Source organism: Delphinus delphis, chromosome 11, assembly GCF_949987515.2.
Source record: "Delphinus delphis chromosome 11, mDelDel1.2, whole genome shotgun sequence".
Classification (NCBI taxonomy): domain Eukaryota; kingdom Metazoa; phylum Chordata; class Mammalia; order Artiodactyla; family Delphinidae; genus Delphinus; species Delphinus delphis.
The window spans coordinates 15771409-15797995 of NC_082693.1; the positions used below are offsets into that span (position 1 = coordinate 15771409).

Sequence of the window (26587 nt, forward strand, 5' to 3'; positions counted from 1 at the left end):
ATCATTTCATGCAGAACTTGAGTTAATTAGAATATTCATGAAATTACATTTTTCTTATTAGTAGGATTTTCATATTGAGAACAAAATAGTAAACTTCAATTCTAGATGGAAATTTTTTTAATAAATTATATTCAGGAATTCCCTGGCTGTCCAGTGGTTAGGACTCTGCGCTTTCACTGCCATGGCCCGGGTTCAGTCGCTGGTCGGGGAACTAAGATCCCGCAAGCCATGCGGCATGGCCAAAAAATAAATTTAAAAAAAAAATTATATTCATCTCTTCTTAAGAAAAACTTCAGTAATTATTATCAGTAATGGGAAATAGGCCATGCTTAAAAGTTAATTATTTAAAGAACAATCTTGTTTTCTTATGCTTTCCTTCTGACAGGCAAAAGAAATGAATTCAATATAGTAGAAGGTTGATTATTTTAAGATTTTTATTAGTTGATATTTAATTATCTTTATTGAATAAGTTGATAAAAGGTTTAAATAAATTTTCATTGGTACCAAAAATATAGGTACAGCAAAATAAATCTAATATATATGTGTAATATTATTTCTATGGCTTTAAGGAGATACCACTCTAAAGTTATAAGTACACAGTACACATCTTTCTTTTTTATAATATGCCAACTGGTATGAAAATGAATATGCAGTAAGATTCCTTAAATAAAAATATTAAACCATTACCCTAAATATTTCTTACAAATTCTAAGTTTCCATTTCAAAATACTTGTCTTTTTTTCTTTTGACCGTGGGATATAGGGTACAAAGCATATTTTAATCTAGATATAGCACTAGCCACTAGTTATGTTCAAATTATGCATTCCATGGTTTAGTAAAGCTGTTTGGCGTTTAACTTTAAATATTAAATAAGCAAAGTATATGTAGACATTTAGTAGCTAAGGCTTTACATCTTTTATTTCTTAAAAATGAGAAATACTGATTTTAGCATTATCTCACATTTTTTATTCTGGATCTAAGCATTTTAAAACTTATTTTTCATTTCTTCCTTTTTTCAAGTGGGAATATAAATTATTTTCTTGGTTCTAGGTGCTTTAATTTAGAATGACAATTGACACTTCTCAGGACATATTCAGTGGTCTTTATTTTAAAATAGTGCACAAGTATTCTGACTTTTGTCATTAAATTCATTTTTCATGTGATGTTCACTTCTATGAAAGTTTTGTGGCTTAATAATCACTGTGTATACCCCTAAGTAGTCACAGAATCATTTGCATGAGGTACGTGAAAGCAGTGTCTTGAAGTGAAACATGGAAATCCAGGATTTATTATTGTATGTTTGGAATGCTTACATTTTTAATCTCCTGATTCCCACATTCCTAGACCCACTTAAAGTTATCTGCTGTTTAAATTATGCCTCTTGAGATGTAAATGTCAAGCAGTATTTTACAGACAGGTCATACATAGTTGTAACTTCTACATTCTTGTGCATTTGTATATGTATATACGAAATTTAATTTTCCAATCTAGAATGTAGTTGGGATACATTACTCCTATCCCCACTTGGAGAAAAAGTATACCATTTAGCAAACATGCAATGAGCCCCAATTACATTTTCCTACTATGTTTTTGTTACTGTCTAGCAGACAATATAAAGTTAAAAGACAAGAGAGATAGTGCAGTTTTGCCTGCAGAGGCGCTATGATGTGACCTGGGGTATAACTGATTGGGATGGCTTATTGAAATCTTGGTAAACACCATCAGAAATGAGGATTTGCTTGACCAAAAGATATTTGGAAGAAGCTGAAAAAAGGATGTTTAAATACACTGAATAATAATTCACTACAATATAATGAAGCAAATGGTGTCAGCAAACACATAACCAACTTTTTATGCAATTTGACTGTCCATAGTTTATAACGTAGGCTTTTAGTTTTAAGAGGTTTTTGAGTGCTTTACCCCTTTTCGATTAAACCCATCCTTTTCTTCCATTATCTTTTAGTTCTTAAGACAGAGGAACAAGATAAGTCTATATTGTGTATGTGTGTTTATATATTATGTATATGTATACAACGTGTTATAGGTTTTGTTAATAATATTGTACTAAGATGTGCTGGCATCTGAGTGTACACATACACAGTTGTGTGATTATGTGTATACCGTGAAGGTACGGTTTTGACTGTTGAAATATGCCTGATTCAAAATTTGATTCAACACAGTTGCTACGATTGTATTTGTCAGTTTTTCATTTAAATAATGTGTGTCTCGCAAATGGAAAATGTAAGGTGCTGTATGATTTTGTTTGGCCAGCTTATTATTTTGTTTGACAAGCCTAAGTTAACATCATTCTTATGTATCTTGCATATTGTATCACTGTTAAATAATTTTCTATTTTTGTAATGATCTGTGTTTGAATTAAACTTCTAAAAGTATAAGAATCATTAAAAACCCATTTTTGTTACTGTTATATAAATCTAAAATATTAACTATAAGCTAATTAAATGTGTATTTTTAAAATTATTTTTAAAGTTGTTCTATGACATTTTCCCTTATAGCTGTCACAGGATGAATGTAGAGGCACATTATACAAATACAGACCTGAAGAAGTAGATATTGATGTACGTATTAGCATGCGATATATTATCAATGCTCTGTCATACTCTCTGGCAAAACACTGGAACTAAGCATGACAAAAAATTTCCTCTTCCTCTCCTGCCGTCCAAAATGACATCAAATAAGTAACGTTTTCTTCTTTTGCGCCAATTAAATCCTCACTTCCTGATTTATTCCCTGCCCACCCCACGCCCGTAGCAGCTGAACATAATTTAGAATCATTTAAATGAAAGTAAAGACTATTTCTTATATAAAATTATGCAGGATTGGAGACAAAGTAAAATTGTCATCTAGAGAAAGTATTAGCCTCAAGAAATTCTGTCACTGCATCCTTTGTTATTGTTATTAATCATATTTTACATCACTGACGTCCCTATTTATATCTCATTCTTCCCTCCTTTCCCCTGGTTTTATTCCATTGAATTGTACCTCCTTCTCATTTCAGTTGTATCCCATCTGATGTAGCTTGAGTTGTGTTGTCTAACAAAGTTAAGGTGGTTACTTTTTTTTTTTTTTTTTTGCGGTACGCGGGCCTCTCACTGTTGTGGCCTCTCCCGTTGCGGAGCACAGGCTCCGGACGCGCAGGCCCAGCGGCCATGGCTCACGGGCCCAGCCGCTCCGCGGCATGTGGGATCTTCCCGGACCGGGGCACGAACCCGTGTCCCCTGCTTCGGCAGGCAGACTCTCAACCACTGCACCGCCAGGGAAGCCCAAGGTGGTTACTTTAATGGATAAATGGCAAAGAAAGTGGAATCTCAAATTTCTTGCTTTCTTATCATTATGCAGTAACGTTTGGGACATAGTTACAGTTTGTCCAGGGTTTTTATTTTCAGACATGCAGTGAACTGGTTTATTGCGGGATTGAAATTTTATTAAAGTACCCGCTCATATTTTTATAATTTAATAAATTGGGGTATTACCAAGAATTTAAAACATTAAAACTATTGAAAGTGATTTTTCTCCATTAGCAATGTTTTTAGTTAGAAGCGATTTTTCTGAAGAACATAAGAACATAATTTTAAAAATATAAAAACAGAATCCAGTCTGTGTTCTAATTAAGGACTGCATAAGTTACTTAACCTATCCAGCAGTTTGTAGAGAAAATATCTTAACCACATTAAAATGATTCATTAAAGTTATATGAGACTGCCTGATTACTAAGAATCTTTTGAATTATGTAGGTTAAATAGTATGGTTGAAATGCTTTTTCACTCTATATGCATTTTTTAAGCATTCTATCTTTAAAGGCTATATTTTAGTTTTTATTTTACTGATTGAAATAAAGACTGACCTAATTAGCTATTCCATGGCTGTTTTAAATGTGTTTTTTTTATTATGCCTAAATCCAATTACAGGGAAAATTAAAAATTGCTAACAAAAGATGTCTTCTCTTGTAACCTAGGTCAAGTTAAGCCGATTATGCGAGCAAGATAAAGTGGTACATGCTCTGGAAGAGAAACTTCAGCAGCTCCACAAGGAGAAAGTAGGACAATTATGTTTATTATCTACAATTGATGTTACTTTATATCACTATTATCAGGACACTGATAACTAAAGTAAAAAAGAATTAATTCGATGATGCAGAATATTAAGTGTAATCATTTTTATTATAATAGTACACGCTTGAGCAAGCTTTGCTGTCAGCCAGCCAAGAGATAGAAATGAATGCAGATAACCCAGCAGCCATTCAGACCGTGGTGTTACAGAGGGACGATTTACAAAATGGACTGCTTAGCACATGTCGAGAACTCTCTCGAGCCACTGCCGTAAGTAGCAGATTTTCTGTCCTAGTGAGAGTCACTGGAATGTTACGTAGTTCTTTTTTTTTTTCTATTTATTTATATCTCTATTTAAGTGGGCTTTCTTTAGGATTTTTCTTTATTATAACAAAAATTTAATTTGTTATTAGTTAATAATAACAAAAACAAAGGGTGGTCTTTGTTTTTTTAATTAGTGGGGCTTTTGTTCTTTGTGAAATAGTTTTACAGAGAAGATAAATACACCTGGTTATATATTATGAAAATGAAAAGTTCTTAAGAATGTTAAAATTTATTGTGTTAAGAAAATAAATGTTTTATTATAATAATTTTTGGAAGGTAGTAATTGGATTCATTTAACCACCCATTTCAATTATAGGCTCCTGTGAAATGCTTTTAAGATGCTGTCAACATTACCATTTTATAGCTACAGTGTGATCTAAGTTTAGATGATAGTTTTGAGTGAGAAATATAATTAGCAGAATCTTTTAACCCATAGTCAAGTTACTTGATAAAGAGTCTCTTCGGATTACCAAATCTAAAAGTCTTACTTAGGGCTTCCCTGGTGGCGCAGTGGTTGAGAGTCCACCTGCTGATGCAGGGGACACGGGTTCGTGCCCCGGTCCGGGAAGATCCCACATGCTGCGGAGCGGCTGGGCCCGTGAGCCATGGCCGCTGGGCCTGCGCATCCGGAGCCTGTGCTCCGCAGCGGGAGAGGCCACAACAGTGAGAGGCCCGCGTACCGCAAAAAAAATAAATAAATAAAAATAAAATAAAAGTCTTACTTAGAGTATATAAATTGAGTGTTTTATGAGTTTAAACAGTCTACTTTAGATCCTGTGATGTCATCATTTCTAAAGACAGTAAGAGCACCCGCCCAAGCAGCCCTTTGAAAGGGGAAAAAACCACCTGTTATAGAAAACTGCTAACACATCCTTGTCTGTACCTTCAGTGGGCTATTTAGGGGGCAGCTACCTTTTAAGAAAGTCCACAGACAGTATAGCTTAACTAAGAGAGGTCTTTCCAACTGCGAAGCCACCAGAATCTCAACATGACTTCAATTCTAAACACTAAATTCACATTCCAAACGTGAACTGTTTTTAAAGGAATATGCCATGGTTTTATATAAATCAAAACTTGGTTTTTGTGCCTCTTAAGTACCTTATATTTAATATACTTATTCTTTTTAAAAAAATATACTATTATTGGAACTTCCCTGTTGGCGCAGTGGTTAAGAATCCGCCTGCCAATGCAGGGGACGTGGATTCCATCCCTGGTCCGGGAAGATCCCACATGCCAGGGAGCAACTAATCCCATTTACCACAACTACTGAGCCCGCATGTCCCAACTACTGATCCTGTGTGCTGCAGCTACTGAAGCCTGTGCGCCTAGAGCCCATGCTCCGCAACAAGAGAAGCCACCGCAATGAGAAGCCCGTGCACTGCAATGAAGAGTGGCCCCCCGCTCACCACAACTAAAGCCCACACACAGCAACAAAGACCCAACCCAGCCCCCCCCAAAAAAATGTGATGAATGATTGAACTGAATGACTTACCCAACATTACAAAGCAAATAAATGCAATGCCCAGAGGACAAATGCAGGTCTTCTAACCATAGTCCTGAAGACTTAGATCTACATGGCTTTTTATAATATCATCATAGAGAAACTATATGAACCTAAAATGTTGTCTGCAAGCGAGAAGTCATTTAGTTCGTCAGTGATGGGTAAGATTTGGAAGAAAGAGGAAGTCCACACAGGACAAAATGCTCTGAACCATAGCCCAGAGATGAGAATGTGCAGGATATGTTTGGAGAAGCAAAAAATAGAACTGACTGGCTGACTGAAATAGAGGATGCGGATTATGAGATAAGAAAGGGGAAGAGGGGTTAAGCTGTCAGTTCCGAGCTAATGAAAAGCTCAGTATCCCTGTGACAACCTGAGTCAAATCAAAATTAAGTTAGAAACTATTTCATGATGTCATGTCTGTTATGGAAAGTTCTAGGGATGTACAATGTTCCATTAAACTGTTACTTCTTCCCTTACCAAATAGGTTTCATAACTTAAATCTGATTAGTAGGCTTAGAATTTGCTCCATCCCAAGGTAACTCCAGTTGTGATGGAAGTTTTATCAGAATATGTTCAAAGAAATTAATTATGTTTGAGTATCTCATTTTCTGGTTGTTATCCCATATAATCACTTTCCTGGGGTTTTTTTTCTTTGCCTTTAGCATTATTTCTTTGCCTTTGCCTTTAGCATTATTCAGTGGTCATTACAAACCCTCAATATGTTCTTCTAAGACATGTTTTAATGCATAGAATACAAAGCATGTTATTTGTGCCTTTATGTAAACATACTCATTTTGTAGCTTAAGGCTATAAATGGTGTGTTTATAACAACATACTGGACATATGGTTGGCACTCAATGGATGTTGATTAGACATAAATTTGAACTACATTTATGCCAGCAGAATCCCAAAGGATTCCTCTGATTCTTTCACAGTTGATTTGGGGCCTTGGTTCAAATCCAAGCCTTGAGTTATAAAAGATACAACATAAGAGGTATAACATTAAGGCCTCCATAGATCAAAGCCTTGATTCTGAGAACATCTTCTCCTCACCTGATCGGCCACTGAGGTATTAAAACTAGGATTAACACAAGGTAAACATGTAAAGCAGTGTTCCCTTTGTGTTTGATTTAATTCTTTTTTTTTTAAATTTATTTATTTATTTTATTTTTGGCTGCATTGGGTCTTTGTTGCTGCACCGGGCTTTCTCTAGTTGTGGCGAGCAGGGGCTACCCTTTGTTGTGGTGTGCAGGCTTCTCATTGCGGTGGCTTCTCTTGTCGCACAGCGCGGGCTCTAGATGCGCGGGCTTCAGTAGTTGTGGCTCGCAGGCTCTAGAGCACAGTCTCAGTAGTTGCGGCGCACAGGCTTAGTTGCTCCGCAGCATGTGGGATCTTCCTGGACCAGAGATTGAACCCTTGTCCCTGCATTGGCAGCCGGATTCTTAACCACTGTGCCACCAGGGAAGTCCTTGATTTAATTCCTGATGCAGCATCTCCTCTCCCTAAGCCCCACCCACCAGACACACACATGCTTTAAGCATATAATGACTTTGTGTGCTCTCCTGGCCTCTACTTCTTTTTTTCTTTCTTTCATTTTAATTTTTTAAATTTTATTCTACTTCTTTTTAACCTAAGCCTGATTAGTGAGAAAAATTTTTATAGCAGTCAGTTATACCTTGAAAGTTTTCAATGTGTTGCTGTCTTTGCTTAGGTTTTCTTCTGAAAGCAGAGCCTGGGATGAGGACCTGGGCTCAGAAAGTTTATTTGGGAGCGATTACAGGAAGCTGAAGTGAGGGAGGGAGTGTGGAGAATGAGACAGGGAGGGAGAAAAGCCAATAGAGGTTTCATTTCTGAGTTGGTCACCGCTGTGGGTGACCCTCAGGGGACTGTCTGAGGAAATGAGCTGAGAATGTTTGAACATGAGAATGTTTCCAAATTTTCCGCTGAGAGGCGGAGAGGCTAGGGTATCTATCACTCCTTGGACGAAGTTGCCCCGGGGTTCTTAATTCACCCACATTTCCAATCCGCCTTAGCTAATTGACCACGAACGCTGGCACACGTGGAGCTGAACCACAGTTTCTTGAAATCAGGTGGGCAGAGGGCATAAACATCTGCTGCAGTCACCTCTCTTGGGGAGTTTACATTAGGCCTTGTCTCTAACTGTAAGAGAAATATCCTCATGCTTTATCCGCTTAACAGGTGCTGCTTTTATTCTTTCCGACAATTCAAGGAGCCAGGTAAAGCAGACGCCATGCACATGTCTTAGATGAGAATGTGGGGCTCATCCAATAAAATATATTTGTATTTCTATATTTTGTACATATATTGTCTGGTTTGGTCCTTAAGCAAATGCTTTGCAAAATAGATATAATTATTATCTCCATTTTATTTTCATTTTTATTACCTCCATTGCACAGATGAAGAAGAAACTCAGGTTCATAGAGGTTAAATGACTTGCGAAAGTGACATAGCCAATACGAAAAAGTCAACACCTAAATCAAGGACTTTTTAAATTCTAGGGCTTCTGTACTTTCTATTCCACTTCACTGTCTGTGTGGTCACTAATTTGTACTTTCTGAAACTTGGAATCAAATCTAGATTCTCTTACTCAGAAATCTCAACTTGGGATTTCATAGTTCAATCCTGGTTTTGGCACCAAAATAATTAATTAGTTAATTAATTAAAATTGGACTTTCAGATATCAGAAAACAAGTATAAAGGCCCCCAGTCATCCCGAATGGCTGGTAGATGGCTTATGCATTTATCTACTGCAGAATAGGACCAATATATGAAATAATAGTAAATACTGTGAATATTTCTGGAGTTTATTGAGTGCCAGGTTCCATTATAAATGCTTTTACATGTACTTAAGCCACATAATAACCCTTTGACAAGGGTACTATTATTACTATGTTAAACATGGAAAACTGAAGCACAGAGAGATTGCCCAGGGTTACATAGTGAATAAGCATTATGTATAGACTTCCATTAAACTTATTTATGTTTTAAACCGGCTTCTGCATGGGAGGGCCATGAGTAAATGGAGATTTTAGACTAGAATGGATAAACTTAAAGGGGCAAGGGAGGAGGACAAATGAACCTCCTTGAGGAGAAGCTTGCACATTAAATGTTTTCATATTCTCATTCTCAGTGAAACAAAGAGCTACTGAGAATTATGGTGACAGCAAAGTGTGTTTTTTTTTTTTTTACAGAAGATCTGTTGACATCTATGAATTGTCACGAATACGCTTTGAAAGATTTCAAGATAGTTTTTAAATACCCTGGTCATTTCATGATCACAATACTGCATTCCCAGAAATAGAGACAGTCAGGTGTGATACACCTCCTGATGTGCTGCAGTGGAAAGTACCCAGCAACACTTGTGAGGTTTGGAAAATCAAATGTGAATCTCAGCAAGCCTCAATATCCAACTAGGAGTTTATAGGAAATACAGGAAACAGAAGAGCAAACTAAGCAATACCACAGGAATTCAATTAACAAAATCTAGCCTCGGAGAAATTCTACAGAACAAGTGACCCATTCTCTTCAACAAATAAGTAGCAAGGGAATAAAGAGGGGGGTGTAGGGAAATCATTATAGTTAAAAATATTTTTTAGGAAATTCCCTGGCAATCCAGTGGTTAGGACTTGGCACTCTCACTGCTGGGGCCCCAGGTTCTATCCCAGGTTGGGAAACTAAGATCCCACAAGCCTTGCGGTGCCACCACAAATATATATATATATATTTTTTAATATTTTTTAGAGGAATACATATTAATGATTTAAATAAGTAAGAATTTGCCTGTTATTTTCATTTCTTTTCTTTAGAAATGCATACTGATTTATAAATGAAATGATATGATGGCTGGTGTTTGCTTTCAAATAATCTCACAGGGATAGAAAATGGATGCTGTAGATGAAACCAAATTGGCCACGTATTGATAACTATTGAATTAGGGTGCTAGTGGGCTACTTTTGTTTATATTTGGAAATGCCATTGTGTATGTCTGCGAAAGGTTAAAAGAAAATTCACAAAAATGCTAACAAAAGGGTAGCATAATAATAGGTCTTTTTTTTCATCTTATCCTGTATTCTAATTTTTCTACTTTTTAAAAATTTATTTTATTTTTGGCTGCGTTGGGTCTTTGTTGCTGCGCGTGGGCTTTCTCTAGTTGTGGCGAGTGGCAGCTACTCTTCGTTGGGGTGTGTGGGTTTCTCATTGCAGTGGCTTCTCTTGTTGCGGAGCACAGGTTCTAGGCACACGGGCTTCAGTAGTTGTGGCGCATGGGCTCAGTAGTTGTGGTTTGCGGGCTCTAGAGCGCTGGCTCAGTAGTTGTGGCGCAGCGGCTTAGTTGCTCTGCAGCATGTGGGATCTTCCCGGACCACAGCTCAAACCCGTGTCCCCTGCATTGGCAGGAGGATTCTTAACCACTGCGCCACCAGGGAAGCCCTTTCTACTTTTATAAGTATAAAAATTTATTATATCTTCAATTTGTACAGTAAAAAGTAACGACTTTCTTTGAGATGGAATATTGTTTTGTTTCAAAGAGAAGATTAGAAGAGAAACTAAATATATGAGTTAATGATTATATTTAGCCAATGAGTTAAAGATTATAAGTAGTCAAAACAGATGACTATAATTGTTATCATAAACTAGAAATTTAAAATAAAGGTGGCTCTATAACCATGCCTGATTTAGTTGAACCTCATTTTATACCGTTTGAATTTGGTCCCTTGCAACATCTTTTTTGGTTTAAAAAAGCCAGTATTGGGGAATTCCCTTGTGGTCCAGTGGTTAGGACTCCACGCTTCCACTGCAGGGAGCCCAGGTTTTATCCCTGGTGAGGGGAACCAAAATCCTGCAAGCCGCGCAGCGTGGCCAAATAAATAAATAAATATTTAAAAGCCAATATAGTAGTCATTATTAGATAGTATAGTAAGATATGTGCTTAGTAAATAGTGATTTTTATTTGAGATGCAGTTATGTAGTAAGGCAAGTATAAAATCATAAAAGGCATTCTTTTTTTAAAAAAATTATTCAAAGTACTAAACACATTCTTAAAAATCTATGGCAAGAAATTTCTACATCCTGAAGGTAAAAACGAAATCAGATTGACTTTATCTTGACTGATCTCAAAAATCAACTGCTTCTAATACCCAGTTGACAGAATTGTTATTGTTGAGTGGTAGTGGCCAAAATTAATATTTTTTGTGCCTAATCCCCAAAACATAACAGTAAATTTACATAGCGCAGTATTTTAATTATCCAAGGTTTAGCAGTGGACATTAATCTGTAATATTTAAAATCGAAGAGTTGGCGCTTAAGAAGCTAATAGTCACATATCTATATTATTGCCTCGTCTCTATTTTGAAACAGAAAATCTACTGCCAATTCCTTACCAAAGCCTTATGCTCCATTTTTTTTTTTCTTCAGAACCTTTTTTATTCTTCTGACCACCAGAGAAAGTCAGCTTGAACCAAAACAAGCTGAAATAGCCTCAGAAGGCCCACCTCATTACACACAACAGGGCAAAACCTGAAGTGAAGCCTCAGTTTTTTTCAGAGCAGACTCAGCATGTATTCTTACACAGGTGTCCACTAAAGACTGATCAACAAAGCACCACCACCACAAACATACAAACACTGTTGGGGGCTCCCCCGTGTGTCATTCACGGAGTCCGCCTCTTCCTCAGCCATAAGCAAGCCCTTCCTTGTTCTTTTGCGGGGGAAGGTCCTCCGTGCATAGAGCGATAGACCATTTATTTACTCTGGAACTTGGAAAGGAAGGTGACTCAACTTATTTCCTCCCCTGCATCTGAGATGCAGTCACTTCTCTGAATATGTGAACGGTGATCTGGGAGATAGGTGGTAGAGGGTCCCTCAACAAAGACTCTTCAGGACCAGCCTGTCAGGCTTCTTAAGTACTTAATCCTTTGTTTTTCAGAAACCTTTGCACCTGGGCTCCCAAGGGGCAAGCAGGCCCAAAGGAGCGGCCACAGGCCTGGGAGCGAGCGGCCTCTCTGAGCAGTCACCGGGGAGGAGGAGGGGGCAGGGAGGGGCGAGGTGGAGATGCAGGGGGACAGAAATCAGCTGAAACACTCCATGCTGGTTCTGACTCGCTCCATCTCGTGCAGGAAGCTGTAGAACTGAGGCAAGGTTAATTCTATGTATAAATTTTCCGTTTGGGGCTTCCCTGGTGGCGCAGTGATTGAGAGTCCGCCTGCCGATGCAGGGGACACGGGTTCGTGCCCTGGTCCGGGAAGATCCCACATGCCGCGGAGCGGCTGGGCCCGTGAGCCATGGCCGTTGAGCCTGCGCGTCCGGAGCCTGTGCTCCACAACGGGAGAGGCCACAGCAGTGAGAGGCCCACGTACCGCAAAAAGAAGAAAAAAAATTTTTCCGTTTGATTTCCTTTCTTAACCACCAACTTTAATTGTAAAAACATACTTCCCACTTTTTCCAGTTCTCTGCTCCCAGACGTCACTCCAAATGTCCACTCCATATCTATAAGCTGGTTAATCATCAGAGTCTGACCTGTGGCCCATCGAGCAAGGGTGGGAGCATTCTGTTTCCACTTTTCAGAAAAATAGGTGACTTTCTCTTCACTGAGACTCAGAGTTATGAAATCAGCCTGGACCTGCTCAGCTGTGAGACTCTTCTTCAAGGCACCATTTGAAATCAGGAGGAGGCTCTTCACGATGCTTCTGACGGGGCCGGGGCTGATTTGCTTGGTGGTGGCAAATTCAGAGAGCTGAGCCAGAAACCTTTCCATCTCTTCTGGCTCAGTGAGGCAGTGGAAGAGCACTTCCTTCAGGGCTGAGAACTTCTGCGCGCCCAGCTGGTTCAGCTGCTGCGCATAGCTACCCATGGCCCCGGGCACAGGTCGGGTCCTCTGTGCAGTGCCGGCGGCACATGGCGTCCCCTCAGCCCCACGGACCCTCAGCTCCCGCGCCTCCCCAGACTTCCTCCTTCACGCCGCCCTTCATTTTTTAAATAGAAAACAGAACAGGGACTTCCCTGGTGGCTCAGTGGTCAAGAATCCGCCTGCTAGTACAGGGGACACGGGTTCGAGCCCTGGTCTGGGAAGATCCACATGCCGTGGAGCAGCTAAGCCCGTGCGCCACAACTACTGAGCCTGCGCTCTAGAGCCCACGAGCCACAACTGCTGAGCCCACGTGCCGCAGCTACCGAGGCCACATGCCGCAACTACCGAGCCTGCGTGCTGCAGCTACTGAAGCCTGCACACCTAGAGCCCGTGCTCCGCAACAAGAGAAGCCACCGCAGCGGAGAGTAGCCCCCGCTCGCCACAGCTAGAGAAAGCCCGTGTGCAGCAATGAAGACCCAATGCAGACAAATTAATTAATTAAATTTTTAAAAAATCCTCTCTCATCTTTTTGGTAGTCTGGGGTTTCATTGCCTCTGAGGATTACAAACCTACTTGTAGTTTGTTTATTTTTTTCCCTGCGGTGGCCGAGTCTTGCCTCAGTACAGACTATAAAGAAGTAACCACTATTAGAATGTACTTGTTCCAAGCCTTAAACTTGGACTAAGTCAAATTTTTAAAAAGTTTTCTGCCATCCCTCAAGCAACTCCACACATGCACACACACATTTTTTTTTTTAAACCTTTGTTATAGTAGGTCACATTCTCGGAAAAGTACACAGGTTTAACTGCGCAAACATGGCTAACACCCGTAGCAAGACACTGAATTCTACTAACGTGCCAGAAACTTCCCTCCCAGTGATGGCTCCTCCCCAAACACCACTGCCTGACTTTTAAACTCTACATTAGCTTTGCCTGTTTTTCTGTTTTCGTTTTTGTTTTTGCGGTACGCGGGCCTCTCACTGCCGTGGCCTCTCCCGCTACGGAGCACAGGCTCCAGACGCACAGGCTCAGCGGCCGTGGCTCATGGGCCCAGCCGCTCCGCGGCACGTGGGATCTTCCCGGACCGGGGCATGAATCCATGTCCCCTGCACCGGCAGGCGGACTCTCAACCACAGCGCCACCAGGGAAGCCCTAGCTTTGCCTGTTTTTGAACTTAGTATAATCACGTAGTATATACTATTTGGCTTTTTTTAACATTATGAGGTTCATCCACGTGGTTGTAAATTGCAGGTTTTAACTCATTCTCTTAACTGTATGGCATGAAGGTCCATGTTTTTATTGAAAGCACTGCTGTGTTTCCTGACTTGTGCCTGTGATTTTAAGATAATTGTATATTTGCAAGTCGTTACCCCTTTTAATTGCCTTAGTGCACCTATATATTATCTTCTTGACAAAAAAGAAGAGTAATCTCATATTTAAAGATTTTAACGTTGTACTTGTATAAGCCACTAAATTCTTTAATGAAATACTCAGCCAGGTGTTAGGAGGACGGATGTTATGCCAGTGCTGCCTCTTTTCTTCCTGTCCCCGTTGACTTGTGTTACCACCCTCCCATAATCATGCTGGAGGAGCCCAGAGGTAAAGGCAGAAACAGGCCCATCAGGATAATGGGACTCAGGCCAACTGGTACAGTACAATGGCAGGACTTTCCAGGTTAGGAAAATTGGAAGTATATTGTGTTTCTTCACCCCTAGAATATTGGTAGAGTAACCTCTACCTCTCAATCTCTATTTTTCCTGTGTTTCTGTAAGAAAGACAAGAATTTCCACCATCCTAAAATGTTCTTGTATTTAGTTGCGTCTGCAGCACCTTTGGTCTCCCCTTGAACTTTTCTACAAAAGAAGCTCAGTGTCAGCCTGGCAATGCCATCTCACTTCATTGCTGGGCTGCCACTGGGTCTGTTATCCTCATTTTACCCTCCCTGAAGCCTTCAAAGGCCCACTATTTAAATTTGCAGTTTTTGTGGTGCTTACAGTTTAGAAGATGGCTAGAAGCAATTTTTCTTTTCTTTTTTGGGCACGCCGCATGGCTTGCAGGATCTTAGTTCCCCATCCCGGGATTGAACCTGCGTCCTCAGCAGTGAAAGCGTGGAGTCCTAACCACTAGACTGCCAGGGAATTCCCTTTTTTTTTTTTTTTCTTTTCTTTCGTTTTGCAGGCAATTTTTCTTGAAGGAGATCAATATCCTTATTGATTCAGGTGAAAACAGTTTGCTGAAGCCAAGTCAGGAGGGTAATATTTACACAATATAAATGAGATTAAAATCTTTAGTCCTTTACCACTTTGCCTTTTTAAAATTTAATGCACTGTGAAATCTGCATAATAACTCCCTAAATTATATAATATAGAGATGATTAAAAAAATCTCCAGTGGTTTAGCTCTGCTTTTTTAAAAAACGTAATCCAGGGCTTCCCTGGTGGCGCAGTGGTTGAGGGTCCGCCTGCCGATGCAGGGGACACGGGTTCGTGCCCCGGTCCGGGAGGATCCCGCATGCCGCGGAGCGGCTGGGCCCGTGAGCCATGGCCGCTGGGCCTGTGCGTCCGGAGCCTATGCTCTGCGGCGGAAGAGGCCACAGCAGTGAGAGGCCCGTGTACCGCAATGAAGAGTGGCCCCCACTTGCGACAACTAGAGAAAGCCCTCGCACAGAAACGAAGACCCAACACAGCAAAAATAAATTAATTAATTAATAAACTCCTACCCCGAACATCTTCTTAAAAAAAAAAAACACATTTTCTCAAAATAAAACTCTTTAGATATTAGAATCAACTGAATATTTTGATGTCATGAATGAATAAATAATAAATAGTTGAGGTGGGTTTGTTTGGGTTTTTTTGGTTGTTTAGGGTTTTTTTGGGGGGGTGTTTTAGTAATTTTGAGTATAGCAGCAGCACAATAATAAATAATTCAGTTCCTCAGTAAATTTTTCTTAAATTGAGCAAAAAAGAGAGGAAAAAAATAAAGGAAAATGAGTTATAAAATTTTTTATGTTGTCCATTGTAAACTACAGGATTAATAACACACCAGCACATTTTCTCCCTTAAAGTAATTAAAGCTCTGATTTCAGGAACTGGAACGAGCATGGAGAGAATATGATAAGTTAGAATACGATGTAACTCTCACCAGGAACCAGATGCAAGAGCAGCTAGATCGCCTTGGTGAAATTCAGGTACAGAATTATAATATTTTTACATTGTTTTAACTGGCTTTGACTGGTACTGTACAACCCATCTTGTTAGCTTCATGCACACCGTTAACAGTTTTTGCATTATTGGCTACCTAACATCTGGGTTTCAATACTTTCAATGATAGGAATCTTACGATCTCACAAAGTAGCCCATCCCTCACTGTTTAAAAGTTCTTTATCCTATTGGGCACATGGTGAGCCCTAGAGTGTTCTGTGCTCCTAGCTAACTATGTCACTTAGCACTGAAGTGTCAAATTATCTTATCCATTCTATATTAAATCCCTCTCATTTATCAAACCGTTATTTAGCCTATTGTCTTGACTGCTATTTTATTAGAATAGAGGAAGATGCAGCACCATTTGGCATAAAGAATCCAGTTTTGTGAATAGGCAGATATGGAATGAAGTTCCAGGTGTTTGTTTTCTTATCTATAAAGTTGAAATAACAATACCTGTCTTAAAGTGTTGCCCTGAGGAATGGAAATAATACATATTTAAGAAAATAATAAAAGTCACTTTATGCTTGTGACCCTATGTAAATTTGGTCATCTGCATTGGAAGCCCAGTAGACTCAACAAATCAATACAACAAATAAAGAGTAAGGTTGACTCATAGAATGTCAACTGTCTTCTATGCGTGCTGTCCAAAATAGTAACCACCAACCAGGTGTAGCTGTTGGGCACTTGCAAGGTTGCTAGTGTGACTGAGGAACTGAATTTTTAATTATCTGAATTTAAGTAACCATGTGTGGTTGTGACTTCTGTACTGAACACTGAAGTTACTAAATATAATAGAAAAAATTGGTAAACATCTAAACCTCAACCAAGGGATCAACAAACTTTTTCTGTGAAAGGCTAGATATTAAATATTTTAGATGTTACAGGTGTATACGCTCTGTCACAAAATCTTTGGTGTTTGGGGGTTTTTAATAACCCCTTAAGATTATAAAACTTATTTTTAGCTCACAGGCCATAAAAAAGAAGCCATGGGCCAAAGCAGTTTGCCAATCCTGATTTAACCTAACAAAAAAAAGCTCATCATGAAAATTTAATTACTATATTATAGGACATAAGAGAAGACCTGAATAAAAGGAGAGGTATTATTGCTATACTATGTTCACGGATGGCCTGATTTAACGTTATCACGATGGAAATTCTTCCCATAAGCACAATTCCATTACAACCAAATTTCCAGAAAAAATTAACAAAATGATTCTATATTTTTAGGGTATAATAAAGACCACAGTAGTTAGACATTTTTTGAAAAAATAAAGAACTAGGAAACACACCTTATGAGAAGTAGCATTGCGCATGTAACCTTAGTCCAGTTACATAACAGCTTTGTACCTCAGTTTCTACAGCTGTAAGATGAAAATAATAATAATACCTACCCCTGTTGGGTTATTATCATGGTTAAATGTGTTGATTTTTTTTGAAGCACTTAGAATAGAACCAGGCAAATAAAACAGACTATATATATAAGTGTTTATTAAATACATAAGTAAACAATGAAGACAATATAGAAAACTTGAAAAATGACATACTAGGAAGAAGTGAAGTATCTTTGACCTCTAAAAATTCAACAAGTCACTGTCTAGATTTGCAAAGAACTCTTTAATTTGGAGAAACAATGCATTAGAAAAATAGACAAAGAACATGAGTAGTTTTAATTAATGGAAAATTTAACTCACATTGCTAACAAGTGTTTGAAAAGTTGATCAGTGTAACTAGTAACCAGAGAAATCGCAAAATAAAACAAAAATGAGATTTTTATTGTACACCTTTCAGATAGACAAAAATATGTATATTTTTTAAATTAGTGCAAAAGTAATACATATTCTATATGTGCAATTATCTGATTTTTATAGTTTATATTCCCTACCTATAAGTCTTTATCAGTATTCACATCTCAGGGCTGACATACCTGTTACAGTTATCGTACTTATTTACCTATTTCTTTTATAGTTATATTCTAAAAATGATATTTATCATTTTTGTATTTATCAATAAGAGTCATTAGAGTTTTACTAGAATCTTACTAAGATGATCTTATTTTGGCTTCAGTTAGAGTATTTAGCCTAAGGGACATGAACAAGGGTAGTAAAGAAATAACTTTAGGATAGAGTAAAAATGGCAATAATCAATTTCAAAAACTGAAAATTTGTCCTGCAAGTATATTTAACTCTATCAGTAAAAACTCTTCAAATTGCCCTTTCTTTTTTTTGTTTTTTGGCATGTCTCTATGTTCTAGAACTTAAGAGACTAAAATACTTTCCTTTTTTTCCCCTAAAAATGTTTTGTTTAATTTGGGATTTGTGAGTTTCTGATCTGTTGTGTTTTTGTTTTGTTTTGTTGGTTTTGGTTTGGGGGAGGGTTCCGCATTTTTAGTCCCATCTAATCAGTATTCCTTCCTGGGATTGTAAGTAACTCAACACAGTGCGTATTGAAAAGATGTGAAATAGTGTGTGTAATATTAAATTTTTACACACACATACACACATGAAATAGTGTGTGAAATATTAAATTTTTCTGTTTCTCTGCTTTTTTTCCTTTATCTTTGCCATTGACATTGCAAAGTTGAGAAGGTCACACAGATCATATTAAATATTCTTAAAACTTAATCCACTGCAATTCTCATTTTTTAAGTATATAATTAGTGGAATTTATAACTGTATTTAATGATTTTTTCCCCCTGTATGTGGTCTGTCCATTTTTACTGATAGACTGAATCAGCAGGAATTCAGCGTGCACAACTTCAGAAAGAACTCTGGAGAATTCAGGATGTCATGGAAGGACTGAGTAAACACAAACAGCAGAGAGGCACTGCAGAAACAGGTGCATTAGCTTCATCTTTTATTCTGCACTTATTGACCATAATAATATATCTAAATGGAATAACACATAGAATTGGATTTCTCTTGTTATTTTAATGGATTTTTGACATTAGAAAACAGGCACTTTGTAATATTGAATCAGTACCCAAGTTTATATATAATATAGAAAGCAAAAGTTTGACCAACCACACTCACACAAAAATGAATCATTGTTTTGTGTCTATAATTATAAATGCACACAGTGTTTTGGTTTGGGGAGTTTTTTCCCCACAACAGAAAATGTTGTTTTTCATCAATATGTTTTTTTCTCCTTAACAATACAATACAATAACAGCTGTGTAAGAATCATTGTGTAGATGAACTATAATTTATCCATTTCGGTGTTGATGAACAATGTAGGTTGCTTCCAGGTTGTTGGGTGGGTAGGTGGGGTTTTTTGTTTTTCTTTCATAAGCCATGATGTAACGAACATTACTGTGTACATAATAAACACACCTGCTAGTACTAATGGGTTCTAGGAAATGAGAAATAAGTGCACATTTTTCATTTTGATATGCACAGCCAAATTGCTCTCCTAAAAGATTATATCAAATCATACTTAAACCAGTAGTATTTGAGAAAACCCATTTCCCCATACTCTTGTTTATATTAGATATTTCAGTTTGTATTTTTTAATGTATTGAGGTTTTTAAAATATATTTTATTGAAGTGTGGTTGATTTACAATGTGTTAATTTCTACTGTATAGCAAAGTAATGGGTTTTAAATTCATAAAACAAATGAGGGGTTAGAAACTAAAGACTTTGTTTAAAATAAATGAAATTGTTCCTTTTTTCTGTAGATTTAGGAAGATATGTTTAGTGTAAGTAGTTATATTTTACAATTTTTTTAATAGGCATGATAGGATCAAAGCCTTTCTCAACAGTTAAGTACAAAAATGAGGTAAGTTTGGATTGTTTCTCTAACTATAAATTAATTTATAATTAAAACATGAATTAGAATTTTCTCTACTCATAACAAAAATGTTTTCTAAATATGTTTGAGTTACTGTTTTGATCTTGAAATTTTGCTGGTTCAGTAATTTGGTTCTTCTAACAAATGTGATCTTCTTCCCTTTTCTTAATGGAAAAAAAAATTGAATCACTACTTCTCATCTATGTTAGAACTTTAACATTGTCATACTTTTTCTAATCTAAGTAATTTGAGTATTTATTTATCATTGTTTGGTATGATAAGTTGGCTGTGTATCATGCATACCATAAAGAAATGACAACTACAAAGAGATACTGTCAACCTAGTTGAAAGCATCTGTGGTCTTGAATTTTGTATAAAAGCCAATCAAAAAGAAATGTTCTTTCTTTTCTCTTAAAAATTAGCAAAACAATACAGAGTGAGATTTTTTTAATGAATTCTTTCCTTTTATTTTTAAAATGAAATACAGTAGTTTCATACATTTGTTTTGATGTTGAGCTTTAGAGTAAAGCTAACCTGTGTGTTACAGAAAAAATTAAATGCAGTCAAATTTAAAACCCAGTTATTGGCTATCATAAACATTTTTTTGTTTTACTTTTTAATATGAGACTCTTGGCTTGGCAGTGTCCCTTTAATTATCTTAAAGTGAATGTAAGTTAACTTACCATTGCAAAGAATTTCGATATACTTAATTCAATATGCTTATCTAAATAAGGTGACTATTCTACAATCTTTAGGAAGAGGAAGTAGTCCCACCTCGTCCTCCACTTCCTCGGTCCTATGACTTTACAGACCAGCCTCCCATAATCCCCCCTCTGCCCAGTGATAGCAGCTCCTTGCTCTGTTATAGCAGGGGCCCAGTCCATCTGCCCGAAGAAAAGAAGATTCACCAAGTTCAAGGATATCCAAGAAATGGATCTCACTGTGTAAGTGGCTGCAATAGCCACAGAATAATCAATCGTACATGCCCTCATTTTTCAAACTTAATTTATTTTAGACTCAAACTTTTTTTTATTATAACACCACTTTTAGCCAGCACTTTTTTGTTCATATATAACATTATCATTTGTTTTTCCTGTTTTAGTTTTACCATTCTTATTTTGTAATATTTTCACAATTTTAATAAAATTTCATAGTTTCTGCTTTTCATGAATATTTTCATAAAGTGGTTACTTTATGTGCCTGTGTTTAAGGAGCCATATTTTAAATATACCATTTCAGGATATTAGAAGCAAAATGATATCTTTAGATCAGAAAGACGCAAGGAAAAGAAGATTCTTACCAGGAATGATCAAAAGGTTGGGATGTGGGCAGTTCAGTCTAGGAAAACTGTTAGAGGATGTGGACATTGCCAAGGAAAGACATTACCCATGGAAACTGGAAAAAAGGAGTTTGGGGATTAAACAAATAAATGTAAAATGTAATAAGCAAGGAGAAGAGAACAAGGAGAAAAGGAATAGGGCTAATTGAGTTAATATGATATAATTATTTTTAGACTTTAGTTTTACTATGATAAAAATGTTCTGATGACTTTGTCCCTAAGAGGAATATTCTTAATTTTAAAATCAAAAGATATGCTGGTTAAAAATCTTTTATAAAGTCTTTTTTTCTACCCTAATTGTAACATATATATTAATTGTGTTATACCCAAGATAGCTGACTGAGGCTTTTAATTGTTAGAGTGTGAGTTTTTAGAGATAAACGTTTTAAAAGAGACTTTTGCCTTTTTGTGTGTGTTTGTGTGTGATTACATATCTTCCTTTCAAGGGTCCAGATTATAGACTCTACAAGAGTGAACCAGAGTTAACAACAGTGGCAGAAGTTGATGAGTCTAATGGAGAAGAAAAATCAGAATCTGTTTCAGAAATGGAAACTTCTGTTAAAGGTCAGCATTTGAGATATGTTTTATCTCCTGCGTTTTTCAGACACCTTAGAAATAAATTTAGTTTATTTGTTGACACAGTACCTATACAAGTCCACAGTCTCTCATCTGAAACCTTTGGAATCTGGTGCGTTTCTGAATTTAGAAGTTTCAGATATTGGGAAGATAACATGACCCATAAACCACATATCAACATGTCATCTCTCTCTGCTGAGACAAATATGGCAAAATGTGGGATTTTTCAGGAAAGTAATTTCTGATCATAACCCACTAGTCAATTTTTTTTTAATAATCTGCTAAAGGGTCATAAAGTAAAGCTTGAAAAATAGTAAGTGGTAATATTCACATAGCTTTTTCCATAATTGGAATATCCTTCTAGGTTTTCTAACGCTGGGTTTTGTGTTGTTGTTGTTTTGGGTTTTTTTTTAATTAGAAAAATACTGCTATCTTGAAAACTTAATATTTATATGCCTTTCTCATTCTCATCCAAATCATATCTTTTTCTCATTGAAAGTCTTTGTTAACTTTATCTTTTCATACACAGATGTAAGTGAAACAGTCATAGTCTTCGTCCTTACCATATTCGTGCATATAATTATAAATATGCAGGAAATATCAGACTGCAAATAAAAGTAAATGTTTTTGGCAAATAGGTAACTAGATACCTGGCCAGTCCTCCACAGATTATAAATGCTGGTTCATATCATTTTAAATATTTTTGAGACACTTCAACAAGTTGCAGAAAAGTAAAGAGAGGGATGTTCAGGCCAAAAATTATATGAAGGGTAGTGCATTAGTCTGCTCAGGCCGCCGTAAAAAAAATACCATAGACTGAGTGGTTTAAACAACAGAAGTTTATTCTCACAGTTCTGGAGGCTAGAAATCCCAGACCAAGTTCTGAGAGGGTTTGGTTTCGGGTGAGGACTCTTTTCCTGGCTTGTAGATGCTGCCTCCCTCACATGGCCTTTCCTATGAGTGCCTGTAAATTCTCTGGTATCTCATTTTATAAGGACACTAATCTGTGGGGGCCAGGGCCCCACCCTTATGACCTCATTTAACCTTAATGACCTCCTTTTAATCCCCATCTCCAAATACAGTCACATCAAGAATTAGGGCTTCAACAGGAATTTTAGGAGGACCAATTCAGTCCATAGCAAGAGGCATCCAGGAAGTAAAGTGGAGCATGAAAGCCAGCTTTCACCTTGTGACAGGACAAAACTCAGAGCATGAACAAATTAGGAGTCTGCTAGGAGACCCCCTCAAATAAAGCTGGGGCCCTCTGAGGGCTATACTCTCAGTGAAAACTGATTAATTCAATTTCATCAAAATTTAAAACTTTTGCCCATCAGAATGGAAGAAAATATTATCAGTACATATACCTTACAAAATCCTTGTATCCAGAATATATAAATAACTCTTGCAAATCAGTAATAAAGATAAACAACCCAATAAAAAAGTAGGCAAGGGCTTCCCTGGTGGTGCAGTGGTTGAGAGTCCACCTGCCGATGCAGGGGACACGGGTTTGTGCCCCGGTCCGGGAAGATCCCACATGCCGCGGAGCAGCTGGGCCTGTGAGCCATGGCCGCTGAGCCTGCGCGTCCAGAGCCTGTGCTCCGCAATGGCAGAGGCCACAACAGTGAGAGGCCCGCGTACCGCAAAAACAAAACAAAACAAACAAACAAAAAAAAAAAGTAGGCAAAAAAAGCCTTGGAGAGTTAACAAACCAGGTATACAAATGGCCAATAAGCACATGGAAAAGCTTACAACTTATTAATCACAAAAGAAATGCAGTTTTAATGCAAATAAAAATCACATTTCACACCTTCTAGAATGGCTAAACTTGAAAGACTGACTACCTAGTGTTGGTTAGGATGTGGAACAATTGGAATTCACACACATTTCTGAGGTGGTATAGGATGGAACAATAGTTTGGCAGTTTCTCATAAAGTTAAACACGCAGTCATCATAGCCAGGAATTCTATATATTTACCTAAGAAAAATGAAAACATAATCCCTCAAAAGACTTATACAAGGGTTGTTATAGCAGCTTTAATTCATAATAGACAAAAACTGGAAGCAGTCATATGTCTGTCAACAAGAGTACGGCTAAACAGGTTGTAATACTTCTCAGCAAAAAACTGATATATGTATTTAGTCATAACAATGATATCATCTGAAGTATGTTCTCTAATATGGCTTGAATTCTTCCTGGAAGTTTTTCCTCTTTTAAATTTTGGGTTTTTTTTTTTTTTTAGTATATAATCATAAGCTCTCATCTAATAAATTGTCTGAAGTGTACAGATCGATTACCGTGTAATTTATTTTGTTCCACATGACTTAAAGTCGGGCTTTTAAAACTGGACCACTGACTAGCATAGTAGAAGGCTTTTCTTTATTTGAACTGTAAAAATTACTTGTAATACATCAGTCCAGCTCTTCACATTCTCAAATATACAACTGTAATAAACACAGAGTTCATAAACAATATTAAAACTTCATGAAGCTGCAGATTGTTTGGTTCATAACCTAAAGGGGCCCTGAATGATTGACCACCATTTGTCTTTGGGGGGGAAATAAGATTTCATTTTTCTACTTAGTTAATGTAACTTTAATGAGCCCAAAGAGAATGATTTTTTTTTTCAGCAAACTATTGAGATTTGAATAATTTCTTATTTTACTTGTGTCCACACTATTGTGTGGACAATAGTGTATATATTCTGCTTACACAAGATGACTGTGGTACAGATGAATACATTTTATGTGAACTGATCATTAGCTTTTATTGTTGTGTTAATGATTTTGTGTGTGTGTATTGTTTGTTTTCTAATTATAAAAGTAGTGTGTGTTCATTTTAGAAATTTTTCAAAAATGCAAAAGTAAAAGTAACTTCAATTACCTATAGTCAACTATTGTTAACATTGTTAGTGGATTCTTTATTGAGGTGGTGCAGTGTGATTGAAAGAGACCAAATGGGAATTAAGGACGTTTAGGTAAATCACTTAACCCTTCTGGCCATAACTTTCCTCATCTCTGTGAGAGGATTAGATTAAGGTACTTTTTTTTATTTTTTATTTATTTATTTTTGGCTGTGTTGGGTCTTCGTTGCTGTGCACGGGCTTTCTCTAGTTGCGGCGAGCGGGGGCCACTCTTCGTTGCAGTGCGCAGGCTTCTCATTGCTGTGGCTTCTCTTGTCGCGGAGCACGGGCTCTAGGCGCACAGGTTTTAAGGTACTTTTAACCTGTGAAAATATTGTAAATACTTCTTGAAGAAGCAGAGCAACAAGGGAAAACGGGCCAAAGCAGAAGCTCTAGCCATGCTGCTGCTAAGCTATATGTACTTGAGGAAGTCAGTTAACCCAGATTCTGCACTTCATTTACCTTCTTTTTTTACAGGGTTGTTGTGAAGATATATGATCCACTGCGTATCATTAAATTTTATAATTTTTTTAATGTCATCTGTTATCATCAGTAGAACTTTATTTCTAAAGCTAACCCTAAATTTGTCTGGTTAGTATCATTGCTGGCTTATTAGGTAAAACAAGTAACAAAAGGTTATTACATTTCCCTGTCTCTTCTCAAACGATACATTTATTTGCCTTCTGATTTTAAAAGCCTCAGAAATTGAATATGTCCAAATAAAGCCATGTCATGTGAAGATGTTTTGTAGAACTTAATGCTGTTTTTATTTTTAGGTTCCCACTTTCCTGTTGGAGTAGTCCCTCCAAGAACAAAATCACCAACACCTGAATCTTCGACAATAGCCTCATATGTAACTTTAAGGAAAACTAAGAAGATGATGGATTCAAGAACGGTATTTAATTATACATTAATTTCCAGAAGGATTCTCAACCTATTTATTGCCACCTTGTATATGTTTTAATTTTTAGAGGTTTCTTTCAAAACTTTTTTTTCGGGGGCCACACCACACGGCTTATGGGATCCTTCCCCGACCAGGGATCGAACCTGTGCCTGTGCCCCCTGCAGTGGAAGTGCGGGGTCCTAACCACTAGACCTCCAGGGAATTCCAATCAGAACTGTTTTTTACATACTCTTAAGAAAAATTTAGTAATCTTAATTTTTTTAATTACATTCAGGGAATGAACACCTCAAAGGACAGGCCTAATCTAGGTTTTCTTTGCTCAGACTCCACATGTGGTCTTTGGGGCGCAATTTGTGGAATCTGTTCTCAGATAGCTGCCCTATGTTACCTCTCCTGACACCTCTAAAAATTTCCTTAGGAGAGTGACGACATGTGCTGTGGTCACCCAAGCTACTGGACTTCCAAGCCAGCCTGAGTTTGCAGGGCCTTTCCGCTGCAGTAGACTTGGAGTTTGCCAATCCTCTGGTTACAATGAGCAATGTGAATTGAGAATGAGAAGCAAATCCTGTACTTCACACTTTCATCAGAGATCCATTTAATTCAGACTGGCTTTTAACCAGTCTAATCTTGGTCTTCTTGGGAAGATTCTCAAAGGACTTAACTCCCTTTCCCCAAGTACTCTCTAGAAATTTGGGCTGCAAAAGAAATTTTACTTTTTATGTTTATAAATTCTATTTATTTGGTATGAGATAACTTAAAACTGTAAGAAAAGACTGAAAGGTACAACAAATGATAAGATTTATGATTATTCTTGAAAGATATTAAAGTATGGTACAAAGTATATGCCAGAAATTCTGACAGATTTATATATATAAGGAATATAATGGTCCTGTAATACTGCTGTTCATAGAGTTAGGCATTTTTTAGTTTAAAAGGGTGTTTTTTTGGAAATTATAATGTGAAATAAGGCAACAGAAAAAAAAACCTTTAAAAATGCATGTTGAGATCAAACAGAAAGATATTAGTGGATTTATATTATTCTGTAACTATCTTTTTTTTTTTTTTGCGGTATGCGGGCCTCTCACTGTTGTGGCCTCTCCCTTTGCGGAGCACAGGCT

General features: G+C 37.3%; 1 protein-coding gene and 1 pseudogene across 7 annotated transcripts in view; one reads left to right on the forward strand and one right to left on the reverse strand.

The window, feature by feature from the left end:
• PLEKHA5 (pleckstrin homology domain containing A5) overlaps positions 1-26587 on the forward strand; it is a 240960-nt gene that overhangs the window by 202694 nt on the left and 11679 nt on the right. For 2 of the 7 annotated variants that reach the window (XM_060024366.1, XM_060024367.1), the window contains exons 16-25: positions 1964-1999; positions 2517-2579; positions 3977-4057; positions 4191-4340; positions 15846-15947; positions 18687-18798; positions 19692-19738; positions 20506-20694; positions 21536-21653; positions 25342-25460. In XM_060024366.1, coding sequence (XP_059880349.1) covers positions 1964-1999; positions 2517-2579; positions 3977-4057; positions 4191-4340; positions 15846-15947; positions 18687-18798; positions 19692-19738; positions 20506-20694; positions 21536-21653; positions 25342-25460 — 1017 coding nt within the window. The remainder of the gene's footprint in view (positions 1-1963; positions 2000-2516; positions 2580-3976; positions 4058-4190; positions 4341-15845; positions 15948-18686; positions 18799-19691; positions 19739-20505; positions 20695-21535; positions 21654-25341; positions 25461-26587) is intronic. The other 5 variants (XM_060024368.1, XM_060024370.1, XM_060024372.1 and 2 more) reach the window with 3 other exon arrangements.
• LOC132433527 (COMM domain-containing protein 7-like) lies at positions 11500-12811 on the reverse strand (annotated as a pseudogene).